At 35.7% G+C, this 26932-nt stretch overlaps 1 protein-coding gene across 3 annotated transcripts in view; it reads left to right on the forward strand.

The window, feature by feature from the left end:
* Positions 1-26932, forward strand: part of EPS15 (epidermal growth factor receptor pathway substrate 15) — a 158408-nt gene that overhangs the window by 48830 nt on the left and 82646 nt on the right. For 2 of the 3 annotated variants that reach the window (XM_058696043.1, XM_058696039.1), the window contains exons 5-11: positions 195-290; positions 2788-2853; positions 3989-4114; positions 6551-6610; positions 20493-20693; positions 21613-21758; positions 23567-23723. In XM_058696043.1, coding sequence (XP_058552026.1) covers positions 195-290; positions 2788-2853; positions 3989-4114; positions 6551-6610; positions 20493-20693; positions 21613-21758; positions 23567-23723 — 852 coding nt within the window. The remainder of the gene's footprint in view (positions 1-194; positions 291-2787; positions 2854-3988; positions 4115-6550; positions 6611-20492; positions 20694-21612; positions 21759-23566; positions 23724-26932) is intronic. The other variant, XM_058696040.1, reaches the window with a different exon arrangement.

The raw sequence follows: 26932 nt of genomic DNA on the forward strand, positions 1-26932 counted from the left end.
TGTGTCAGGAACATCTTTGTACAAAGATCTCTTCTTAATTTTAAAGCAAGTGTTTTCAGGCAAACGTGCTATTATATTTGTCATTACATAACACTCTTGGAGTAATTGTGAATTGTTTTATATTTTCATATTGTAAGTGTGTAGATAGATGGATGGGTAAATAATGCATTTAACTTCATACTTTTCTTTCTCAGGAATTCTTTGTTGCTTTGCGTCTTGTGGCATGTGCCCAGAATGGATTGGAGGTTTCACTGAGTAGCTTGAACCTGGCTGTTCCTCCACCAAGATTTGTAAGAAATGATTTTAAATCTAAATTGTATTTAATTAAAAAAATGATGTCACATGACTTAAAAATTAAAATTGCTATATCAAAAAAAATTCCCCCAGCCCCTCCCTATCACTCAGCTACTTGGTTTTCTTTCTTAATGGCTTCGGCTGTTATTAGATTCTTGTATTTCCTTCCAGAGTTATTATATGTATATATAAGAAAATATAAATACTCACTTCCTCATTTTACATTGATTGTAGCTCACAATTAATAAACATGATTCTATACCTTTTTAAATAATATATTTTAGGGATCTTTACATAAAAGCATCTTCATTGTTTTTTAGAGCTGTATAGTATTTCCTTGCTTCTATTTACCATAATTAACATGCAGTGTAACATTAGTTTCAGGTGTACAATATAGTGATTCAACACTTCTATACAACACCTGGTGCTCATCACAGCTCATTATTAGTCCCCATCACCTATTTAACCCATTCCCCACACACTTCCCCTCTACCATAATTTAACTTCCTATTGATAGGCTTTTAGCTTGTTTCTAATCTTTTATTATAAAAAAAATGCTACAATGAATAGTAACCTTGGATATATGTAATTTTACATGTGCAGAAATATATATATGCATATTCTTGGAAGTGTTTCAGAAGTTCTTGCGTTTGTGCAATTTTCACATATAATATAAACTTGTCTTCCATAGTGGTTGTACTTGTTCACACTCATACCATCAATTGGTTGAAAGGTGACAAATGGAATGTTAAGTGTTGGTTTATGGAGTGAGTTTGAGTAGTTTTCCTCATGCTTCTGAGCCATTTACATTACTATTATGTGAAATATCTGTTTAAATCTTTTGCCCATTTTTCTTGGGTTCTTGGTCTTTTTTATTAATTGAATTCTGTAGGATGTGTGTGTGTGTGTGTGTGTGTGTGTGTGTATACACACATATATGTTATTTATATATAAATATATAAAGTACATATATATTTTTTTCTTTTCCAGTTTGTCATTTGTCTTTTGACATTGTGCTTATCTTTTTCCATAAAGAAGCCATTGTTTTTTATGTAAATGAGTTATTAGGCTTTGATTTTTTTATGGTTTCTTTTTCACTTTTATGTTAGTGTTGATATAAAGTATGAATATGGATTCAAATTTATGTTTTTTTACGATAGCTTATAGACCTAATACAGTTTATTGAATAACCAATCTTTTCCTTACTGATTTGAAATGCCACCTCATGGGGCGCTTGGGTGGCTTAGTTAAGTGTCCGGCTCTTGATTTTAGCTCAGGTCATGATCTCACGGTTCAAGGGTTTGAGCCCCACATTGGGTTCTGCGCTGGTAGAGTGTGGAGCTTCCTTGGGATTCTTTCTCTCTCCCTCTCTCTCTGCCCCTCCCCCTGCTCATGCTTTCTCTCTCTCAAAATAAAAAAACTTAAAAAAAGGAAATGCAACCTCAGTCATGTGCTAAATTCTCATATGTAGTTTGGTTTCTTTCTGGATTTTTTTGCTCTTACCCATTTATCTATTTATCCATGTACTTATCTCACATTTTAATTCTCATATTTTGTGATTTGTTTTATATCTGATAGGGCTAGTTCTCCCCACCCTACCCCCTTTTTCAGAAGTTTCATGGTTCTTACTTGTTTTTAAATTTAATATTTTAAAAAGTATTTGGTCTGAGTATTATGAATCTAACTTCAGTTTTGAGAATTTCTGCACTTACAAGTTTAGGCATGGACTCAGGGGGTTAATTTAAGGATTTGTTGTCTATGTTATAAAAATGTTTCTAATATATCCATCTGTCTCTACAAGCAGATAAATATAACAACTTGGGTGTGCTGTTCATAGGTTCATGTACTTGTAACTTAAGAAATCTTAAGTTGGGTTCTTGTCCCGGTCTGCTTTCCTTAAATAGTGTTGGGAAAAAGTCATCAGTTAACAGGGCCACAAATAGTTTTGTTACATTCAGATATCGGTATCTTGATTTCAGTTGTAATAGGATTTTTTCTAGAACACTTAAATGTTTTAGTTAATGTTCTAACATTTATGTAGCTAATTCAGATAACTCAGTTTTTGTTTCATTTGTGCTTAGAAAAAGGTCTAATAGAGTCAATGTAAAATAGTGAAAATAGTGTTCTGTGTGCATTGAGTTCCAAATTTTGTATGAATGTCTTTAAATCCAAAGACCACTTTTTCTTCATTGTTTGTTTTTTAATAGTTTTTTTAAAAAAATTCTTTAAAATGTTTATTTATTTTTGAGAAAGAGAGAGACACAGAGCATGAGTGGGGAAGGGGCAGAGAGAGAGGGAGACACAGAATCTGAAGCAGGCTCCAGGCTCTGAGTTGTCAGTACAGAGCCTGATGTGGGGCTCGAACCCATGAACTGTGAGATTGTGACCTGAGCTGAAGTTGGGAGCTCAATTGACTGAGCCATCCAGGCACCCCTCTTTGTTGTTTATTGATGTGAGGTTTTCAATCCTTCGTGTGCTGTATTTTCTTTTTAGCATGATACCAGTAGTCCTTTGCTAGTCAGTGGAACCTCTGTAGCCGAGCTCCCATGGGCTGTAAAAGTAAGTAAACTTTGTAACTACCCTTTCCTTATCACTGCTTTGCTTCCTACCCACATAATCTTCTTCTACTTCCAAAATACAATGTAGTCTGCATTTGGCTTTCACTATTTACTGTAGGGGAAATACTAGTACTAGAAATCTTTTGAGGGACCTTACTGCTCTGTCAATCATTTTATGACAATTAGTATGGCTTAATCTCATTTCTGTTATAATGTAAACTAAAAATGGTGATGTCATAATCCTGCATTAACTAAAACATTTTAGGAATAGATTGTTTACCCCACTGATATTATTTCCTGTTTGAAAATTCTGGTTAACTAGATGCTCTCTTTATGGCTCTAAAACAATTCTTTATGAAATCGTTTTCTGAAATGGGTATTTTTCATTATAGCTCTTTGGAGACACCACACTAGTTATAGCTATCTTATCAGATTTTTTAAATTACAATTTTTAAATAATATTAGAATATAGCACATCACATGGCCCTTAATAAATATGTACAGTTTTGTCAGAAAGCCATTTGGTTTGTATGTCTATGTATGCTTGTGTGTTATTAACTAATTTTAAAAAGTATAGGGATCTGGCTTTGACAGGACAAATCACAAACAATAGTTTTTTTATGTATACAAATAACTTCCCTGGATTTTAGGGAATATCTTGTTAATTGATAAAAGGAAATAGCTTTGGGAAAAAAGGGGGAAACTTGATGTTTATTCCTGTGCCGGTTTATTTTGTTTTTAAAATCTGAGTTTGAAATGTGACTAATGCCATTTTGAGAAAGTCATAGAATGTCACTAACTACCTTTTGTGTTCTCATAAAAGTTACTTCTTTGTTATGGGTTTAAATGAGAGGACTAGATGCTCTTCTCAAAGCTCTTCCTGTCACTAAAATCTTTTGATTAAGCCAACAGTAGAAAAGCAAATAGTGTTTCAGCTGCAAAAGGAATGGAAGGGATACTGGACTCTTGAGTAACTTTTAAATTGTTATTTATAATAATATATTTTGATGAAAGTAAAAAGTGTTTTTAAAACAATTTTTAGGAATATGTTGTGTATTCTTTGAGGATTTGATTTTTTTAACTGCACTTAAATCCTTTTCACCAGTATTTAACTTGTGATCTTTTTTATATTATAGTCTGAAGATAAGGCCAAATATGATGCAATTTTTGATAGTTTAAGCCCAGTGAATGGATTTCTTTCTGGTGATAAGGTGAAACCAGTGTTGCTCAACTCTAAGTTACCTGTGGATATCCTTGGAAGAGTAAGATATTATTAAATTCTAAATGTATTTTTATGTATCTACCAAGAGCTCATTGTTAAAAATATATAGATCTTATTTTGAAGTTATGTTACTACAGAATTTTTTTGTATTCTGAAGTCATATATAAAATTATTGCCAGTTAATTTTGTATAATAATTTGGTTATTCTCTCTAAACTATGAGTGCTTGAAATCAGTTATATATGTAAGCCCTTTGAATAGGTCCTTTTTCCTTTGTACTATATGCACTGACTTCCCAGTTCCTTGATTTAATTTCTGGAGACCATCAGTATTTTATATCTGTCACCTACTTCATGGCTGTATCATGGGACTTTGTCATAAGGAATAGTTTCATCTCTGATGATTAATTCTTCTGTCTCAATAGAACTTTGCATCTTTCTAGATATTTTTCATAAATACTTGCAAGACTAATTCTTTGATTTCACAAGACCTTTAAATCTCAGAGTCCTTTACTGTCTTCATTTTTCGAATTTACTTTTTTCCTCATCCAACTTGATCCATAGTATCATGTTGGTATCTTAAGCTCCCTTTGCCATGTTTTCTAACCTTTCTCCTGACCTGGTAAAAATCCAGCTTTGTGTTAAGCTCTCTGTGGTTGCAAATGGACTACTGAAAATCTAATAAGGTTGGTGTCATCATAATTTCATGATCACCAACTTCATCTGGGCCTTCCCTACTCTTGTACTGTTTCCATGGTGATTTCTGTCTATGCCTCTTTGTATTTCAGACCTCACCTATTCTCATTAAACCTCTAGCCATTTCTTTAGTCCCTTGCTCAGTCAGGATACATAGGGTCAGATCCTGGCTACACCATTTATTAGGTGTGTGACCTTGGGCAAATCATAAGAAAACTGTGTACCAGTTTTTTAATCTTTAAAATGAGCATGATTCCCAGTTTATGGGTTGTAAGGATTAAATGTGAGAATGTATCTATTAAGCCCAGTGCTTGGTACATATTCTGTGATGCTGATGGTGATAATGACTTACCACCACACCACCAGTAGGAGTATTAGTGGATCACTGTTGTGTATTGTATAGGTTAGGTGCTCAATAAATATTAGTTTAAAAGCCATTTATTACTATTGTTTCTCACTAATCATTTCTCCACTGTGTGGTTGGTGTGAGATTTCTAAACTATAAATATAATCCTGTTATTTTTTGACTTAAAACTAACCCTCTCAGTAGCTTCCCATTGCATTTAGAATAAAGTCCAGATTCCTTTTAAGGCACTTAATGACCAGACACTTGCTCATCTCCACTCCTGTCTCTTACCAGTATACTCTCTCGTCTTGCCCTGAGTACAATTTTGTTGAATGACAACATCTTCTTTTCAAGGATTTAACATAGTTTTATACCTAGTCTAAAGGTATGGAACCTACTCTAGATTTAAACCAAATCTACTAGGGCCTTTTAGATTTTATTTTTCTTTTGTAAGCCCTGGACATTAGCTGGTTAATAATTAATAATATTCACTGGGTATTTATTTTAGTTGATCAGAGGTTCTGTAGTGTATGGAAAACAATAATGGTCTTAGTTGGGAATCTTTATGTTGAAAATTGATTCTGTAACTTAATAATAGTTGTGTGATCCTAGCTAAGTCATATCACTTCATGTCTAAAAAAGGGTTGATAGAGTTGAAAGAGTTGTTGCATGAATTAACTGAGATGATGTTTGTGAAAAAGCACTGTAGCTGTTTAAAGTGCTTTTGTCCATAATTGTTTTCTTGAGAAGAACAAACTATTTTCTTTCTTTTTTTTTGTTAGTTTATTTATTTATTTAGAGAGAGACACAGTGTGAGTGGGGGAGGGGCAGAGAGAGGGAGAGAGAAGATCCCAAGCAGCCTCTGCACTACCAGCGTAGAGCCCAACGCAGGGCTTAAACTCACGAAACTGTGAGATCATGACCTGAACCGAAACCAAGAGTCGGACACTTAACCAACTGAGCCATCCAGGCACCCCCAAAATATTTTCTTTAAAGTTTTTTAAGGAATTTTTATTTAAAAAATACTTGTATTAAGAATTATTACTTTGGGCACTTGGGTGGCTCAGTCAGTTAAACATCTGACTCTTGATGTTGGCTCAGGTCATGTCCTCATGGTTCCTGGCAGGGAGCCCTGCATTGGGTTCTGCACTGACAGTGTGGAGCCTGCTTGGGATTCTGTCTCTCCTGCTCTCTCTGCCCCTTCCCCGTGCACATGTGCTCTCTCTCTCTCAAAATAAATGAACATTAAAAAAATTATTCTTATTACAATCAATTTGTTAATATAGCATACAATAGTGATATAATAAAATGATCGACATAATATCTCCAAAATATAGATATTTTAATGTTTAGATAAAACTTTTCCCTGTAATTATGTGTTTGGTGTTTACAGGTAGCACATGAAAGAGCATTAATCTTTGTCAATTCTTTTTAAGGTTTGGGAGTTGAGTGACATTGACCATGATGGAATGCTTGACAGAGATGAGTTTGCAGTTGTAAGTAACCTAATGTTCTTAAAATCTTAATGGTTTTCTCAAGTGAAAATTTCCCTGTTATTTCCCTAAAATTGTTAGTATGAGTATTTTTACTTACAGTTTATAGGTAGTTAATAAATATTTTGAAACAGATGGATAATAGAAAATGTATGTTCTTATCATCTTCATTTTATTTGACTGTAAGGTACATAGGATTATCTGCCTTGGATAATGTACTGTAAAGATGCTGAGTGGTATTAATCTTTTATATCCCATCTTAACCAGGTATCTTGGTACCTCTCTGCTATGGAATAATTTTACTTCAAATATACCCCCAGATTTTCACATTTATTTTATTAAAGGAAAACATGGATAACACTGTAGTTTCACTTCATTTATAAAGGCAGAGAAAGTTTTGACATCTTATCTGAAGACATGTTATCCCTGGAAATTGGAAGTTGAATCCAAATAAAGTTGTATTCACTTCTTCCTTAAAGGTTAGATCGAACTCTGCTGTGAGCTCATGAATAGTAAATCTCTAACCCCCCCTTTAATCTATTATTTGGAAATTAGTCTGTTCAGATTTTCTCTCCTTATTTTACTAAGAAATTGTCTATTTCTTTGACTTTTCAAACTCATTGTGAAGTTATTCTTTTAATCTCTTCTGGGGTTTGTGCTACTTTGTCATTCCAAATCTTATATATTTTTGCTCCCTCCATCTTTTGTTTAATTGAATTTTATTTAGTTTATCAATCTTTTAAACAGAACCATCTTTTAGATTTATTTATCATTTCTATTATGTTTTGACTTTGCCATTCTTTTTAGCTTTTATCTTAATTCCTTCTTCCTAGTAGTTTCTTTTATCATCTTTACTATTAAAAATTTTAAATCATGTATTTTCTCTTGAGTACAGGTTTAACTGGCTTCCATAGATACTGATACAAAGTATTCTCCTTTTTACTACTTTTTAGATAACTTTTAGGGTTTTTTTTTTATTATGTTTAGGAAAATGTTTCCTAATTTCAAAGTAGTTAATTTTTTTTGGTTTTTAGTTCCCTTTGTATATACTTTTAGCTTGATTTGATTATGCCTAGAGAATGTGCTCTTTAAAATCTCTACTTAAAAAAAATTCTTAAGGTTTTCTTTGTTGCCAAGTTCATGACCCATTTTTACATATGTTCCCTGGATATGTCAACATTTCTGCTCAGAAGATGTTAGACCTCCATAAATTGATTATATCAATTTTATTGATTATGTTTCACTTTCTCTTCAGCATTACTTTTTTTTGCACTTTAATAAATTTTATTCTATCTCAAGAACCTATTAAAATAGGCAGAATAATTATTTTTACATTTGAAAAAATATACAGAAATGGAAACTTAAAGTGACTTGAATTGATGGTAATAGGTTCCTAGTCCTTTTTATTTTAATTTGGGTGATAATTGGGAAGTGGCAGGGAATACTCCCTTGCAATGATGACAGAAGTTATCCCAGCTATATGTTAAGGGTTGAATCAGTGTTTGTGTTATATTTTGGGGATACAAGGTGGTATATTGAAGAGATTTGGCTGATGATGTATTTTGAAAGACTGTTAAACTATATATTAACTTTTCATAGTTTTTGTGTTAAGAATGTTGACACAAAATCTTTGCATTAGTAAGATGTGTAGAGGGATTTTTTTTCTTATAAAGACAAATATTAAAAATTTTAAAGAAGCATTTGTATAAGCATAGTTAAGATGGAGAATAGTATTATTCTCATTTGATTAAATGGTAGTATGTGCTAAGGTAAGTGATTAAACACAGTTTATCTTAAATTCCTTGAAGGCTTTTACTAGACAACCTACTCTTTTCTTAAAGTAAACTTTTATTGAAAGAATAATTTAAGGGACACCTGGGTAGCTCAGTCATTTAATCATCTGACTTTGGCTCAGGGTATGATCTCATGGTTTGTGAGTTTGACCGCATTGGGCTCTGCACTGACAGCGCAGAGCCTGCTTGGGATTCTCTCTCTCTCTCCCTCTCTCTGCCCCTCCCCTACTCATGCACGCGCTCGCAAAATGAATAAACTTAAAAAAACAAAAAGACTAATTTAAGAATGAATGATGCATTTATAGGAAGTTACTACTTAAAAAAAATAATAAATACCTATCTGTCTTCTCCTAGATTCACTAATTTTAACCATTTTGCACCTTTGATTTCTTTCTATGTGCATTCCTGAGAAATTCTTTCCAACTTTATCATGCTTAGTGCCTTTAACTTTGAATTCCAGCTCATGTGATATTTATACAGCCTCTGTTCTCTTTTTGTCTGGATTACCTGATATTTCTTATATTTAAAATGTATCTCTTGAAAACAGCATGGTGCTTTGTTTCAATTTTTTACCTAATTTGACAGTTTTTGTCTTTTAAGATAATGATGCAGATACTGATTTTATTCCCCCATCTTATTTATTTTACATAATTATTTTCTCTTTTTTTTCTGTTCTTATTGTTGGTTATCAAGTAGTGATTCATTCAGTTTCCCTTCTTATTAAATTGGAAATTCTGTTATAATGTCTGTGGCATTAATGGTTAATAACACCTATCCCTGTACTTATAATACTTGTTTCTCTAGTTGTTGAAAATAAAGTAACCTTCACTCTAGTAAAACAAATTCTTTAGATTATATTTTCTCTTCTTTCTTCTTTACCTCATAACCCAAGAAGATTTTAGAACATTTTTAAAAATTCTAGATTTTACTCAGTTATTTAGGTCTTTTGGTTCTAAGATTTTCCTTGTAATTTTGTCAATATTAATAGTCTCACTGCATTCTTTTGGTAGACTTTGCCTGATAAGTCTTTTTCCACCTTTTTACTTTATGAGTGGGGCAACATAGTCCATACATTTTTTATTTTTTTTTTACTTCTCAGAATCTGTAACTTTAAAAAAAAAAATTGAAATAATATGAGTACCATACAGGGTTGTATTGGTTTCAGGTGTACAATAATGATTCAACAATTCTGTACATTACTCACTGCTCACCACAATGAGTATAGTTACCATCTGTTACCAAACAACATTATTACAATCTTATTGACTATATTCCCTATGCTATGCTTTTCATCTTCATGACTTAATTTATTTTACAACTGGAAGTTTGTACTTCTTAATCTCCTTTATCTATTTATAATGGGATTCTATCTCATTCTCCACCCCCACCACCCTTCTGGCAACCACCAGTTTTCTGTATTTAAGAATCTGTTTTCTTGTTTGTTTGTCTTTGTTTGTTTGTTCATTTGTTTCTTAGATTCCAGAAATGAGTGAGATCATATGGTATTTGTCTTTCTCTGTCTGACTTATTTCACTTAGCATTATATTCTCTAGGTCCATTCATATTGTTGCAGATGGCAATATCTCACTGTTTTTTATGGCTGAGTAATCAATATTCCAGTGTGTGTGTGTGTGTGTGTACACCACATCTCTTTATTCATCTATCGATGGACACTTGAGTTCCTTTCATATCTTTGCCATTGTAGATAATACTGCAATAAACTTGGGGGGTGCATACATCTTTTTGAATTAGAGATTTTGTTTTCTCTGAGTAAATACCCAGTAGTGAAATTACTGGATCAAATGGTATTTCTATTTTTAATTTTTTGACGAACCTCCATACTGTTTTCCACAGTGGTTGTACTAATTTATATTCCCACCAGTAGTGAAAAGGATTCCTTTTTCTCCACATCCTCACCAACACTTGTTATTTCTTGACTTCCTGGTTTTGACTGGTTTGACAGGTGTAAGGTGATAGGTCATTGTGGTTTTGATGTGCATTTCCCTGATGTCTCCTTTAGTATGTGATAGTTTCTCTTTCTTGCCTTGTTTTTCTATGACTTTGGCTATAGGGGCGTCTGGGTGGCTCACTTGGTTAAGTGTCCTTCTCTTGATTTCAGCTCAGGTCATGATCTCATGGTTCATGGGATCCAGCCCCACACTGGGCTCTGTGCTGGCAGTGTGGAGCCTGCTTGGGATTTTCCTCCCCACTCCCAACTCTATTTACCCCTGCTCTGCCATGCCCTTTCTCAGTCTCTCTGAAAATAAGTAAGCATTAAAAAAAAAAAAAAAAAAAGAGCTCTAGCTAGATATCCTGTAGAATGTCTACCATTCTAGGGTATGGGTTTTTGGAAAGAATACCACAGATGTGAAATGCCTTTCTCATAACATTTATCAGGGGGTACTTGGTGTCCACATGCCATTACAGGTGATGTTAACCTTCATCACTTGGTAAAGTTGGTGTTTCCCAGGTTTCTTCACTATAAAGTTACTCTTTTCCCCTTTTCCTACTCTATTTTGGAGAGGCAGACTCATGCTTTTTATTTTGTATTCTGACTTGGTATCTTCATGTTGATTTTTAAAAATTATTATTATTATTATTATTATTAATATGAAATTTATTGTTAAATTGGTTTCCATACAACACCCAGTGCTCATCCCAAAAGGTGCCCTCCTCAATACCCATCACCCACCCTCCCCCCCACTCCCACCCCCCATCAACCCTCAGTTTGTTCTCAGTTTTTAAGAATCTCTTATGCTTTGGCTCTCTCCCTCTTCAACCTCTTCTTTTTCTTTCCTCTTCCCCTCCCCCATGGTCTTCTGTTAAGTTTCTCAGGATCCCCATAAGAGTGAAAACATATGGTATCTGTCTTTCTCTGTATGACTTATTTCACTTAACATAACACTCTCCAGTTCCATCCACGTTGCTACAAAAGGCCATGTTTCGTTCTTTCTCATTGCCACGTAGTAGTCCATTGTGTATATAAACCACAATTTCTTTATCCATTCGTCAGTTGATGGACATTTAGGCTCTTTCCATAATTTGGCTATTGTTGAGAGTGCTGCTATAAACATTGGGGTACAAGTGCCCCTATGCATCAGCACTCCTGTATCCTTTGGGTAAATTCCAAGCAGTGCAATTGCTGGGTCATAGGGTAAGTCTATTTTTAATTTTTTGAGGAACCTCCACACTGTTTTCCAGAGCAGCTGCACCAGTTTGCATTCCCACCAACAGTGTAAGAGGGTTCCCGTTTCTCCACATCCTCTCCAGCATCTATAGTCTCTTCATTTGTTCATTTTAGCCACTCTGACTGGCGTGAGGTGATATCTGAGTGTGGTTTTGATTTGTATTTTCCTGATGAGGAGCGACGTTGAGCATCTTTTCATGTGCCTGTTGGCCATCCGGATGTCTTCTTTAGAGAAGTGTCTATTCATGTTTTCTGCCCATTTCTTCACTGGGTTATTTGTTTTTCGGGTGTGGAGTTTGGTGAGCTCTTTATAGATTTTGGATACTAGCCCTTTGTCTGATATGTCATTTGCAAATATCTTTTCCCATTGCGTTGGTTGCCTTTTAGTTCTGTTGATTGTTTCCTTTGCTGTGTAGAAGCTTTTTATCTTCACGAGGTCCCAATAGTTCATTTTTGCTTTTAATTCCCTTGCCTTTGGGGATGTGTCAAGTAAGAAATTGCTGTGGCTGAGGTCAGAGAGGTCTTTTCCTGCTTTCTTCTCTAGGGTTTTGATGGTTTCCTGTCTCACATTCAGGTCCTTTATCCATTTTGAGTTTATTTTTGTGAATGGTGTGAGAAAGTGGTCTAGTTTCATCCTTCTTCATGTTGCTGTCCAGTTCTCCCAGCGCCATTTGTTAAAGAGACGGTCTTTTTTCCATTGGATATTCTTTCCTGCTTTGTCAAAGATGAGTTGGCCAAACGTTTGTGGGTCTAGTTCTGGGGTTTCTATTCTATTCCATTGGTCTATGTGTCTGTTTTTGTGCCAATACCATGCTGTCTTGATAATTACAGCTTTGTAGTAGAGGCTAAAGTCTGGGATTGTGATGCCTCCTGCTTTGGTCTTCTTCAAAATTTCTTTGGCTATTCAGGGTCTTTTGTGGTTCCATACGAATTTTAGGATTGCTTGTTCTAGTTTCGAGAAGAATGCTGGTACAATTTTGATTGGGATTGCATTGAATGTGTAGATAGCTTTGGGTAGTATTGACATTTTAACAATGTTTATTCTTCCAATCCATGAGCATGGAATGTCTTTCCATTTCTTTATATCTTCTTCAATTACCTTCATAAGCTTTCTATAGTTTTCAGCATACAGATCTTTTACATCTTTGGTCAGGTTTATTCCTAGGTATTTTATGCTTCTTGGTGCAATTGTGAATGGGATCAGTTTCTTTATTTGTCTTTCTGTTGCTTCATTGTTAGTGTATAAGAATGCAACTGATTTCTGTACATTGATTTTGTATCCTGCAACTTTGCTGAATTCATGTATCAGTTCTAGCAGACTTTTGGTGGAGTCTATCGGGTTTTCCATGTATAATATCATGTCATCTGCAAAAAGCGAAAGCTTGACTTCATCTTTGCCAATTTTGATGCCTTTGATTTCCTTTTGTTGTCTGATTGCTGATGCTAGCACTTACAACACTATGTTAAACAACATCCCTGTCGTGTTCCTGACCTCAGGGGGAAAGCTGTCAGTTTTTCCCCATTGAGGATGATGTTAGCTGTGGGCTTTTCATAAATGGCTTTTATGATGTTTAAGTATGTTCCTCCTATCCCGACTTTCTCAAGGGTTTTTATTAAGAAAGGATGCTGAATTTTGTCAAATGCTTTTTCTGCATCGATTGACAGGATCATATGGTTCTTTTCTTTTCCTTTATTAATGTAATGTATCACAGTGGTTGATTTGCAAATGTTGAACCAGCCCTGCAGCCCAGGAATGAATCCCACTTGATCATGGTGAATAATTCTTTTTATATGCTGTTGAATTCGATTTGCTAGTATCTTATTGAGAATTTTTGCATCCATATTCATCAGGGATATTGGCCTGTAGTTCTCTTTTTTTTACTGGGTCTCTGTCTGGTTTAGGAATCACAGTAATGCTGGCTTCATAGAATGAGTCTGGAAGTTTTCCTTCCCTTTCTATTTTTTGGAATAGCTTGAGAAGGATAGGTATTATCTCTGCTTTAAATGTCTGGTAGAATTCCCCTGGGAAGCCATCTCGTCCTGGACTCTTATTTGTTGGGAGTTTTTTGATAACTGATTCAATTTCTTCGCTGGTTATGGGTCTGTTCAAGTTTTCTATTTCTTCCTGTTGAGTTTTGGAAGAGTGTGGGTGTTTAGGAATTTGTCCATTTCTTCCAGGTTGTCCAGTTTGTTGGCATTAATTTTTCATAGTATTCCCTGATAATTGTTTGTATCTCTGAGGGTTTGGTTGTAATAATTCCATTTTCATTCATGATTTTATCTATTTGGGTCATCTCCCTTTTCTTTTTGAGAAGCCTGGCTAGAAGTTTATCAATTTTGTTTATTTTTTCAAAAAACCAACTCTGGGTTTCATTGATCTGCTGTATAGTTTTTTTAGATTCTATATTGTTTATTTCTGCTCTGATCTTTTTTATTTCTCTTCTGCTGGGTTTGGGGTGTCTTTGCTGTTCTGCTTCTGTTTCCTTTGGGTGTGCTGATAGATTTTGTATTTGGGATTTTTCTTGTTTCTTGAGATAGGCCTGGATTGCAATGTATTTTCCTCTCAGAACTGCCTTTGCTACATCCCAGAGTGTTTGGATTGTTGTATTTTCATTTTCATTTATTTCCATCTATTTTTTAATTTCTTCTCTAATTGCCTGGTTGACCCATTCATTCTTTAGTAGGGTGTTCTTTAACCTCCATGCTTTTGGAGGTTTTTCAGACTTTTTCCTGTGGTTGATTTCAAGCTTCATAGCATTGTGGTCTGAAAGTGTGATCTCAGTTTTTTTATACTTATGAAGGGCTGTTTTGTGACCCAGTATGTGATCTATCTTGGAGAATATTCCATGTGGACTCGAGAAGAAAGTATATTCTGTTGCTTTGGGATGCAGAGTTCTAAATATATCTGTCAAGTCCATCTGATCCAATGTATCATTCAGGGCCCTTGTTTCTTTATTGATCCTGTGCCTACGTGATCTATCCATTGCGGTAAGTGGAGTGTTAAAGTCCCCTGCAATGACCACATTCTTATCAATAAGGTTGCTTATGTTTATGAGTAATTGTTTTATATATTTGGGGGCTCCGGTATTCGGCGCATAGACATTTATAATTGTTAGCTCTTCCTGATGGATAGACCCTGTAATGATTATATAATGCCCTTCTTCGTCTCTTGTTACAGCCTTTAATTTGAAGTCTAGTTTGTCTGATATAAGTATGGCTACTCCAGCTCTCTTTTGACTTCCAGTAGCATGATAGAAAGTTCTCCATCCCCTCACTTTCAATCTGAAGGTGTCCTCAGGTCTAAAATGAGTTTCTTATAGGCAGAAAATAGATGGGTCTTGTTTTTTTATCCATTCTGATACCCTGTGTCTTTTGGTTGGAGCATTTAGTCCATTTACATTCAGTGTTATCATAGAAAGATAGGGGTTTACAGTCATGGTGATGTCTGTAGGTTTCATGCTTGTAGTGATGTCTCTGGTACTTTGTCTCACAGGATCCCCCTTAGGATCTCTTGTAGGGCTGGTTTAGTGGTGACGAATTCCTTCAGTTTTTGTTTGTTTGGGAAGACCTTTATCTCTCCTTCTATTCTAAATGACAGACTTGCTGGATAATGGATTCTCGGCTGCATATTTTTTTTCTGTTCATCACATTGAAGATTTCCTGCCATTCCTTTCTGGCCTGCCAAGTTTCAGTAGATAGATCCATCACTAGTCTTATCGGTCTCCCTTTATATGTTAGAGCATGTTTATCCCTAGCTGCTTTCAGAATTTTCTCTTTATCCTTGTATTTTGCCAGTTTCACTATGATATGTCGTGCAGAAGATCGATTCAAGTTACGTTTGAAGGGAGTTCTCTGTGCCTCTTGGATTTCAATGCCTTTTTCCTTCCCCAGATCAGGGAATTTCTCAGCTATGATTTCTTCAAGTACACCTTCAGCACCTTTCCCTCTCTCTGCCTCCTCTGGAATCCCACTTATGCGTATATTGTTGCATTTAATTGTGTCACTTAGTTCTCTAATTTTTCCCTCATACTCCTGGATTTTTTTATCTCTCTTTTTCTCAGCTTCCTCTTTTTCCATAATTTTATCTTCTAATTCACCTATTCTTTCCTCTGCCTCTTCAATCGAGCTGTGGTCGCCTCCATTTTATTTTGCAGCTCATTTATAACATTTTTTTAGCTCCTCTGACTCCTCCTTGATCTCTGTAGTAATAGATTCTCTACTGTCCTCTGTACTTTTTTCAAGTGCAGTGATTAATTTTATGACTATTATTTTAAATTCATTTTCTATTACATTGCTTAAATTGTTTGTGATCAGTTCGTTAGCTGTCGCTGTCGCTACTTCCTGGAGTTTTTTTTTTTATTTTAATTTTTTTTTTAACTTTTATTTATTTTTGAGACAGAGAGAGACAGAGCATGAACGGGGGAGGGTCAGAGAGAGGGAGACACAGAATCTGAAACAGGCTCCAGGCTCTGAGCTGTCAGCACAGAGCCTGATGCGGGGCTCGAACTCATGGACCACAAGATCATGACCTGAGCTGAAGTCGGCCGTTTAACCAACTGAGCCATCCAGGTGCCCCACCTGGAGTTTCTTTTGAGGAGAATTCTTCCGTTTCGTCATTTTGGATAGTCCCTAGAGTGGCGCAGAACTATAGGGCTCTTCCTCTGTGCTGTCTGGAGTAACTTGCGTTGGTGTGCAGGGCCGCAGTCAGACCTGATGTTTGTCCCCAGCCCACTGCTGGGGCCACAGTCAGACTGGTGTGGTCCTTATCTTTCCCTCTCCCAGGGGCAGGACTCACTGTGCAGTGGTGTGGCCCCTGTCTGGGCTACTTGCACACTGCCAGGCTTGTGGTGCTGCTTCAATGGGATCTGGCGTAGTAGCCGGGGTGGATCCGCAAGGTGCACAGGGGCGGGAGGGCAGACTCAGATTGCTTTGCCTTCAGTGGTCTGCTTTGGGAGGGGCCCTGTGGCATTGGGAGGGAGGCAGACCCATTGGAGCGATGGATCCACAGAAGCACAGCATTGGGTGTTTGCGCGGTGCAAGCAAGTTCGTGAGGGGAACTGGTTCCCTTTGGGATTTCATCTGGGGGATGGGCGAAGGAGATGGTGCTGGCCAGCGCCTTTGTTTCCTGCCAAGCTGAGCTCTGTCCTTCGGGGCTCAACAACTTTCCCTCCCGTTGTTCTCTAGCCCTCCCCCTCTCAGAGCAGAGCTGTTGACTTATAACATTCCAGATGTTAAGTCCCACTGGCTGTCAGAACACACTCCGTCCGGCCCTTCCACTTTTGCATGCCACACTCGGGTGCTCTGCCTTGCCGGGTGGGCTGGCTGCCCCTCCGCCTCTCCGGCTCTCTCCTGCCAGTCTGTGTGGCATGAACCGCCTCTCTGCCCTTCCTACCCTCTTCCATGGGCCTCTTGTCTACGCTTGGGTCCGGAGAGTCCATTCTGCTAGTCTTCTGGCGGTTTTCTGGGTTATTTAGGCAGATGTGGGTGGAATCTAAGTGGTCAGCAGGACATGGTGAGCCCAGCGTCCTCCTATGCTGCCATCTTCCTTCCGGATCCTTCATATTGATTTTTACATTCTTACAAGGCCTTACCTTTTTCTGTCAAGTAAGTGGTCTAAATTTTTGTCAGTAGCATTTGTTGGGTCCTCATTACGTGAAGAGTTTTTGGCACTTTGGGGTTTATTAGTTTTTTTTTCTTGTTTGTCTTAACACGTTCACATTGGACTGAAATTAACTTGTTACATGTTTGCTGCTTCTATTGGGCGGTAAATGTGAAAAATCTTTTTATTTTTGTATTTCTAGTGCTTAGCACAGTGCCTGGTGGCTAGAAATTCTCAGTAAATATTTTGTTGAATTACAGTGATGAAGAAAACTTGTATTATTTGTAACACATAATAAATGGCTGTTATTTTCATCCCAGAATGCTATTTTAAGAAATTAAAACTTGGCAGGTCAAGTGATTGAGGAGACAAATGAGCAAATAAAACTCTTTAAGATACTCCTAAAATACTGGTTTTCAATGTATGGTCTCCCATCAGCAAAATCAACATTACCAGAGAACATATTAGAATTGTAGATTCTCAGGCCTTACCCCAGACCAACTGAGTCATAATCTCTGGGGTAGGGTCGAAGAAACCCTCCCAGGAATCCTGATGGCCACTAAAATTTGAGAAATATTCCCTAAAGGCACAGAGGGAAAAAAAAGGCAAAGAAAGTGAGCAGCTACTGGTAATTGACTGCAACAGTAAAACTAAATCCCCTCTTTCCCTGTTATCACTGAGAAAGCTTAGGCTTGTTTTTGCTAGGTCCTTCCTTCCTTCCTTCCTTCCTTTCTTTTTGTGAATATGGTGCATCATTTGATTTAGTTGCTGTATTTGTTTCAATGGCAGTCTTTGATTAGGATAAAGTACAAAATAATAAAAAAAATTGCAACCCAGCAGTATACTGTTCACTTTTTCTGTTTTATTTGGTAGACAAATTTTTGGCTTCAGTTTTGTGAGGGAAACTATTTTCAAGGCAACATCAAATTAATGATACTTTTTTTTAACTTCCAAAAAATGTGTTGTCTATTGGCAGCAGATAGCTGACATAGCTTTTTTGCTTCTAGTGTCTACTTTTTCCAGGAAATGACTCCCATCTGCAGCAAGAGAAATGCTGACCTTTAATGTGCATGTTAGTCACTTCTTTTAGCTCAGTGCCAATTTAATAATATTACACATTTCGTGAATTTGGTTGAAAGTATGTGCTAGCCAGATTGTTTTCACTCTGGAGTTTCAAGCTTTTGCAGAATTAAAGTTTGTGTTTTTCTAAAACTAAATTGAATTCTTCAAGTTGACTAATGAATGGGGAGAGGAGAGTTCTTGGTTTGGGTCAAATGGTTAAATGTGGTCCCAGGACAAAGAGCATCAGCATCTTTGGAAACTTCTTAGAAATGTAAAATATTTGGCCCAACCCAGACTTAATGATTGTAGAATTCTGGGAATGGAGCCCAGAAATCTGTGCTTTATAAAGTTGTCCAGGTAATTCTGATACCTTCTACAATTTGGGTCCCAAAGGGTGAAAGGTTAGTTTTAGCCCCTGTAGAGGACAGCATGGTATTGTAAAATTACATAGATTCTCCTAATGCAGCTGATCAAATCTGGGGAAAATAAGAGCTTTGTAGCCAGACCTTGCTTTGAACCCTATACTATGACTTCTTTAAAAATATCAGGCAAGTCAGCATTTCTGAGCTTCAGTTTCCTCATATATAAAATATTAGTAATCATAAATCATGGATGAGTGTTATTGTATTAGGTGTTCAATCAATACTAATTTGAAAGGCTCATAAAACTTAGAATTGGAAGCAAATTTCTTTTCAGGGAAAAATGTCATTTTCAGTGGGAACAAAATAATTAAGTAGTTAAGCTTCCTTCCAGTTGCTGTTGGAATTTTTTTGGAGGTTCCAAGTTGCTTTGATTAATTTCATATGCTTGAAGATTGTCACGGAAACTTTATCTTTTGAAAGTCTTGAAGGTGTCTTGAATTCTTTAAAATGAAGGGAGTATCCTGGGGCATTCTATATGTAGAATGCTTTATGCAAATCTTTATGTATTTAGTAATTAAAAATAATTTTAATAGCTAATATATTCTCATGGTTCAGAAATCAGTGCACTATAAGATACTCCGTGGGAAAAAATGTCAGTTCCATCCTTGCCCTCAGTTCTCCATTTATACCTACTCTATAACCAACCACTTTTCTTAGTTTCTTGTTCATACCAGTAGAATTTTGAAATGTAAATATAAGTACATATTAATAATTACCACCTCCTTACGACAAAAGATAACACACTGTATACACTGTTTTATACATTAACACTGTACTTGGATATCTTTTCACATAGAGAAGTCTACATAATTCTTTTTTTCTTCTGGGTCAGCTTTATTGAGGACCACATATAGTGAATTGCATTCAATTTAAGTATATAATTTGATGAGTTTTGATAGTTTTATGTATTTGTGAAGGTATCCCAGTTAGGATAGAGAATGTTTCCCATGGTTTTTTGTTTGTTGGTTTTGTTTCTGTTTTTGTTTCATAGTATTTTATTGTATAGATGTACCATAATTTTTTAAACCAGTCTTTTGTTTTGAGGACTTGGGTGCTGATTCATATAATTCTACTCTTAATAATCTTTTTCACATAGTGTTTTTTATGTAGGCAGGTAAGTCTGAAGGTAGATTCCCAGATGGGGGATTGCTGAGCCAAAGGAGAAGTAAATAAATTTGGTAGTTGTTGCCAATTTGCCCTTCATAGGCTTGGTACAGTTTGAGCTCCCATGAGCAATGTCTGAGGGGGCCTATTTGCACAGTCTAGTTAACAAAGTACATTATGAAACTTGGGATTTTTGCCATTAAGTGGAAAATGGTATTTTAATATAGTTTTAACTTGAAGTTTTCTTTTGAGTGAAAGGGAGCATATTTTTGTATGTTAAAGGATAGGCCATTCATAATACTTTTCTGTAAAATATCTGTTTATACTCTTCTGCCCATTTTCCTATTGGATTTTTTTTTTTTTCTTCTGTTAATTTCTAGGGACTCATTTTAGGAGATTAGCTCTTTCTTTACAAATACCTTTTCCCCTGATTGTATGCTATTAACATTGCAAGAACTTCAGTTGAAGGGTATGTGTCTGAGTTTTTGCTGCTCTGGATATCTTTCTAACAGTTGCTTGACTTTGATTTATTTCCTTTTCTCCTTTCTTCCTTTCATCTCTCTCTCTTTTCCTCCTTCTTTTTTTTCCCACTCTAATTTCTAAAAATAAGAATGTGTGACAGCTTGAAGATGCTTTGTTATTAAACAGTAATCTATTTAGTGGGTGTATGTTGTTAAATGATTTTAATATATATGACCCTGGTTCATCTCTTTTGAAGGCCATGTTTTTGGTATACTGCGCATTGGAGAAAGAACCTGTGCCAATGTCCTTGCCTCCTGCCTTGGTGCCACCTTCTAAGAGAAAAACGGTCAGTATATCAGGCTCTGTGCGGTTGATCCCCTCTTCAGCATCAGCCGAGGAACCTTACCACTCCTTACCACCTGTAGGCATTTTACCTACCAAAGCACCATTAAGACAGGTATAGGTCTATCAGTGTTAAAGGACTTTTTTTAAGTGCATGGCATTTAACAATTGATTGCTTGATGAAGATAGAAGGAGCAATCAAAGGGATCAAAGATTTAGAGCACCCTCTGGTTAAACCTGCATAATGTGATGTCCTGGAGAAGACAGATAAATCTTCTTCTGCATTTGGCCTTACTTAGGTATATGGATGTTTTATTGGCTTTGCCTTGATCTACCTGGAATTAAAGTTGGAGACAGAAGATACTCCATGCTAATCTGGCATGCTTGCCTGGGTATAGTTAATAGATGTTTTGTTTTTTTAATCCCCAGTTAACTCTTGATTATTTGGGATCAGATTATCCAATTTTGGGTTGTCTAAGGCCTTTTTTTCCTCCAGCCTGCTGCTTGTCAGGCTGAGTAAAGGAAAATAATGACAGAATATGCAAATCAGCCAGTTCAGCTACATTTAAGAATGCTGAATGAAATTATAAAAAAATGAAGATTGAGAATTAACTGAATATTTTGTTTATATAGACTTTCCCAGTTACCCATATTAATGTGGTTATTCATAAGTCAAGAGTTAACTATGCTTGAATTTACTCATTACTTTTAAGTAAATTACTTTTTAAGTAAATTACTTTTAAGGAAAAAGTAAAAAGGGCATCTGTAAATGTAGTCCCAGCTGACCTATACTTTCCTTCTGTAATTTTCTTTTCACCACAGCATTTTGATTAGGGTGTGATGGAAATGGTACACTGTTGTTATAGTTAGTGGGGTAGAGTTGCTTAGAATTTTTACAGATACTGTCATGGGTTGAAAGAATGACACCTCAATTTTTTTCTCATTCTGACAAAAATTTTACATATATGTGTGTATGTGTGTATATGTGTGTGTGTGTATGCATACATGTTTTGTTTTGTTTTGTTTTCCTGTAGTGGGTTGTAGCCCCTGCAGAAAAGGCTAAATATGATGAGATCTTCTTGAAAACTGATAAAGATATGGATGGATTTGTGTCTGGATTGGAAGTCCGTGAAATTTTCCTGAAGACAGGTTTACCTTCTCCTTTACTAGCCCATATTTGGTAAGATTTTATTTAAGTTGATTTAAAAAATATGGTTTTGTATAACTCTAGTTTTGTGCATTCTTATTTTTAGGCATTTATAAATTGGGCAGTTTTGTTTCAAAATTCTTTATGGAGAAAATTTAAATCTGGAGATTTCTTTTGGATAATGGACAAAAGTTTGAGAATGGATTACCTGTTATAAGATTGACAGTGTCAGTTAATGATTATTAAAATGTTAAAATGCAGCATCTGTTTATATCAATTAAACTTAAATTTTTTTTAATGTTTATTATTTATTTTTGAGAGATATACAGAGCGTGAGTGGGGGAGGGACAGAGAGAGAGGGAGACACAGAATCTGAAGCAGGCTCCAGGCTCTGAGCTGTCAGTACGGAGCCCGATGCGGCGCTTGAACCCATGAACTGGGAGATCATGACCTGAGCCGAAGTCAGAAACTTAACTGACTGAGCCACCCAGGCACCCCTAAACTTAAATTTTTAAGGGAGAATCCAAAAATCTGAAATGTAAGCAATATAAAAAAGTGTCTTCAGTGTGTGCTCACATAATTCTGTAGGGTATATGTATACTTTTATACGTTTTCATAGGAATTACACACCTGGTCCTTAAAAACATGAAGTTTAGTGTCGCTAGTGAATTTCACACTAAATGAGACAATGCATATGAACATTTATAGTGTGCCTGCTGCCAATCCACCTGACTATACCAGAGGTTATCTTGAGGTTTTCAAGAGGCAGCAAATATCAGGTGTGGAACCACATAGCTGCATAGAGAAACTTAGAAAAGAACAAAGGAGGACAGTAGATCTGCCTTAAGAGGAACAAGAACTCAAGACTAGGAAAGATTAAATATGTATAACTAATAATAGCTGCCACTTTCAAGTGCCTAGGCTAGGCAGTGTACTTAATAAATGGCAGCTGTCATGGGCTTGTTTGTTGGCATTATGCCCAGACTTTTTATGTACTTTGCCTTACTTCTCACTGTAACCTTGCAGGATATGTCTTTTCTCTACTTTATAGATGAAGAAACTAAGGCTTGAAGAGGTTAAAAAAATTTGTCCTAGATCACAAGAAGAAATAAGTAGAGAAGCTGGAATTCAGGGTTTCTTTGACACCTTAGCCCACAATCTGTTCATCAGGCCACATTGCCTTTAAATGAATGAAATGGATCAGGACTTCAGAAAGCTGAGCTTAACAAAAGAAAAAAGAAAGGAAGAAAGAAAAAGAAAAATAGGATAAAACATTTGCTGTTTCTCTTTAAGTGATTTTGTAAAGCTTTCCAGATTGCTTCCTTCTCTTCACATATGAACTCCATTTGCAGCTGTTGTTTCTACTTTGACTTGGTGATCCTTATATCCGCCTATTCCCAAGAGTTGCAGGAGGCAAGCCAACATGGAAATGTTTGCTTGGTTTAGAATCATTCTATTGCCACTAATGAACCAAATTTGTTGAGACTTCGGTTTCATTTTTAACATCTTTTAATATTTAGAATGTTGGGATTCTTTGGCCCACTACAACTCTTAACCTGTAATGGTTCTGGAAATTGGTGAGAAAGCACAAAGCAAACTCATATAAGAGACCTCTGCTCAGCACCAGGGTGAACATTCTCTTTCTCTTAAAACTTTTAGCTGATCTCTCTCTTCTAACATTTGAGTGAGTTTTGGGCAAGCCATACACAAAAAAATTATGACTTTCTTTTTAATTCAACTGATCATTTTTAAGAAGCTACCTAGTCCTATTACATTTTTCCTGGATTTTTAGAATGGTAGTTGTAGCATTTATATTCTGTTCATTTTGTTTATTTGTACAGGACATTATGTGACACAAAGGACTGTGGGAAGCTTTCAAAGGATCAGTTTGCCTTGGCTTTTCACTTAATCAATCAAAAGTTAATAAAGGGCATTGATCCTCCTCACATTCTTACTCCTGAGATGGTTCCACCATCAGACAGGGCCAGTTTACAGAAGGTAAGACAACTTAAAAGAAAACCTGAATGTATTAACAGAAAGGAACAAGTGCTGTGTTAGATGACAGACTTGATTTGCAGGAAATAGTGAAGAAAATGTATCTGGCTAGGAGCAGAGCAGTATACTGTTTGTGGTTTAGTTTGTGTCTATAAATATGTTCAAATGCCTTGTATGACATCCTTGGGCTGCAGCTCATTTACCCCAACATTCATTACATATATGGCAACCATATTTTCCAACCTAAAAAGTGGAAAAATGTGGTCTTTTTTACTCCTCTTGGATTTGTGAATTAATTTTTATGAATAAGGTATAAAATTTAAATGAAATCTATAGGAATTATTGTGTTTCATTTGATGATTCACTCTTACAGAAAATAGGAATTTGAAAACAAAATCTGGAAGATTATTATTTCTTGGTGTCAATTTTGTATAATAAACAAGAAAAACATCATGTTGAGAAGAAATCTGTGTGGTTTTTGCCACACAGATGATCTTCATTTCCTGAGGATATGGCCAAAATCTCACATCTAAACAGTGACCAGCAGGTTTCAGCCAGGTTTCTGGCCAGCAGTGGGAATTTTCAAAACTACATTGTTTTATATTACCCTTGCTGTGCCTTGATTTTTCTCTTTTCCTCTAGAAATCCTTCCTAGCATAGTATATTTACAGTGTCTTGCCCTTAATAGAGCTTTAAAAGGACTCACACTGTGTAATGGCTGTTTGCCTTTAAGAATACATGCTTTGTATCTTTAAATCTCTTGTGACCTATAAAGCAATTATTGCTGTGGTGATTCCTCAGAGTTAGATATAGTAAGAGTTGTCAAATGTGTGATGTAAGGAGAGCTGTCTTGGAAATGTCAGGAGAATATTTTAGTTTGCATTAGTTTTGTCACATAGGTTTTAAAAAATCCCATTTTAACCTAGTAAAAGTCAAAATTGGATTTTTCCCCAAAGTCAACTAAATGGAAATTTATAGCCACCAGGTACAGAAGTTACTTCTAAGAGTTTTGTTCTTATTTTCTAATAAAATAAACATTTGATTATCTATTTTGTGAGTTTGGTGTGTCGGGGGGGCACATTTTGTGAAGGTTTTGAGATTTTTTGTGATGTAGGACATGGATTCCCCAAGTTGTGGAGAAAGCTAAAAGTGATGCCACCCAGAAAGATAAAGGTTACAAATTTATATGTGTGCTCTCTACAATACCTGTATTTCAGTTGTTTCTTCCCTTTTTTCACCTATGCAGACTTTTTTCCCCTTGCCACCTTTATCTTATACCCACTAAGTCTCTCAGCAATACAAATTACAGATAATGACAAAACTCTCTGAAATTATGTTTGTTCAGTTAAGTCTATAACATTAGTAGACACTCCAGGTTGCATCTGCTGTGCAGAGTTTTTAATAGATTTGTCTGAAGTCCATTCACTAGAACATAGATAACTTTGTCTATTTATATTAGATATCAGTATTACACATTAAAATGGGATTTTATCACTATTATCTATTAATCACAATTTTTAACCTTATATATTAAAAATTTGCATTTGTTTTGTCTCTTGAATAATCTCTTTTCTCTTTATAATCTAAATTTTTTAGAACTGCATTTTTTTTGCAGCTTTGACTAATCTTTTTTTGAATATTGCTTTCTGTGTTTTTTCTAGTTTGGACTATTTTTTCCATTCTGCAGCACTCTGCTTTTCGCCTTTCTTGTACTGTCAGTTTCTTAACTCTACTCTCTCAAGGTTAGAGCTTTACTTTATGCCTTTTTTAGCATTACAGTTTTTGGTTTACAATTTTGAAATTAGAGGCTTTTTAAGCGGCAAAGTTGATGCAGAGAAAATACTTAAACAGCATGATTTTGTCACATGTCTGTCACTTGGTCCTTGTATGCATTTTAGCTTGCCTTCCTTAGGCTCTTTAATCCACTTAAAATCACCAAAGTGGAATTTTTGTGTAATGCACAAAATAGGGTGAGAGAAAATATTTTGAAAGAAGGGAACAGGCTACATTTTTCTCCATATGCCCTTCTTATACTTCAGATGCTATTAGCTAAAGTTTTTCCATGTTCCTTGTTGCATGCCATTTTATTACTTTAGAATGGGAGTTTAATTTCTTTGTTAATAATTGAGGAGTGACACAAGCTATACCAACTACAGTACACTAATCTTCCTTCTAGAGTCATCTGTGGTATCCCCTTCTAACTTGTTTGAGGTTAAATTTATTTGTCTCCTTCTTATTTGATGATATTTTTGATAGTGAAAGACTGTCAGCTGTGAATCACATTTTTTGAGTTAGAGTGACAGAAGAGGTGTGGAAGTCATGAGTTTCTTGGTATACTTGCACCTTTCATAGCAGATTTCTCAGTAGCATTTAGGTGATGTAAGTTGCTTTTGGTGGTAAAAGTGAGATCATGTGCTAATTTTTCATTTTACTCAACTGTCAAACTGTCTGGCCAGGTAACCTAGCTCATAAGTCAAATTTAGACAGATTTAAAATCCTAGTGAATACTTGTCATGTTCAGAAATCCACTTTAAAATTTCTGATTTAATTTAGGATGATAAGGGTCTGTATATTAGTGAAACACAGTAAAACAGTAAGAGGTGCATTTACTTACTATGGTTAATATGAAATTGAGACTAGCATTAATTGAATCCTAATAGATGAATTCTGGTATTGAATTTTGGTAGTGATAGACAAAACAAAACATCTGAGGACTAATAATGCAGTGTGCTGAAAAATTGGAAGGAATTATTTGCCACATTTTATTGACATACCTGTTTATCACGTTGGCTTTTAGGGTAATGGTTTCATTTACCTTAAATGATCTTGATATGCAAGTGCCAAGGGGCATTGTGTGAAATAGACTTGAATTTAACCAGAGGTCTCCTAATCAATGGGTCCTTTTTAGCTGGGTTCAACTTTAAGCAAGTCATTTAATCTGGTTCCCTAGCTCTAAAATTGAGTTAGTAATAATAATAACTGCTACAACCCAGTTTTCAGGTTAGTTTTGAAAATTGATTAATGGATTTGAAAGTGCTTGGTAAATTGTAAATTGTCATATGAATGTGAGGAGATGGGATATTATGAACTTTTAGGTTTCTTTTTCTGTTGTCCAAGTTGGTGACATACATTAAGTTCATAATACTAAGTTTTATGTTCTGCTAATAAGGTCCTTAGTATACTTTAGTTTTACATGTTCAGGCCTCAATTTT

This window comes from Neofelis nebulosa, chromosome 2 (genome assembly GCF_028018385.1).
Source record: "Neofelis nebulosa isolate mNeoNeb1 chromosome 2, mNeoNeb1.pri, whole genome shotgun sequence".
In the NCBI taxonomy this organism is placed as follows: Eukaryota; Metazoa; Chordata; class Mammalia; order Carnivora; family Felidae; genus Neofelis; species Neofelis nebulosa.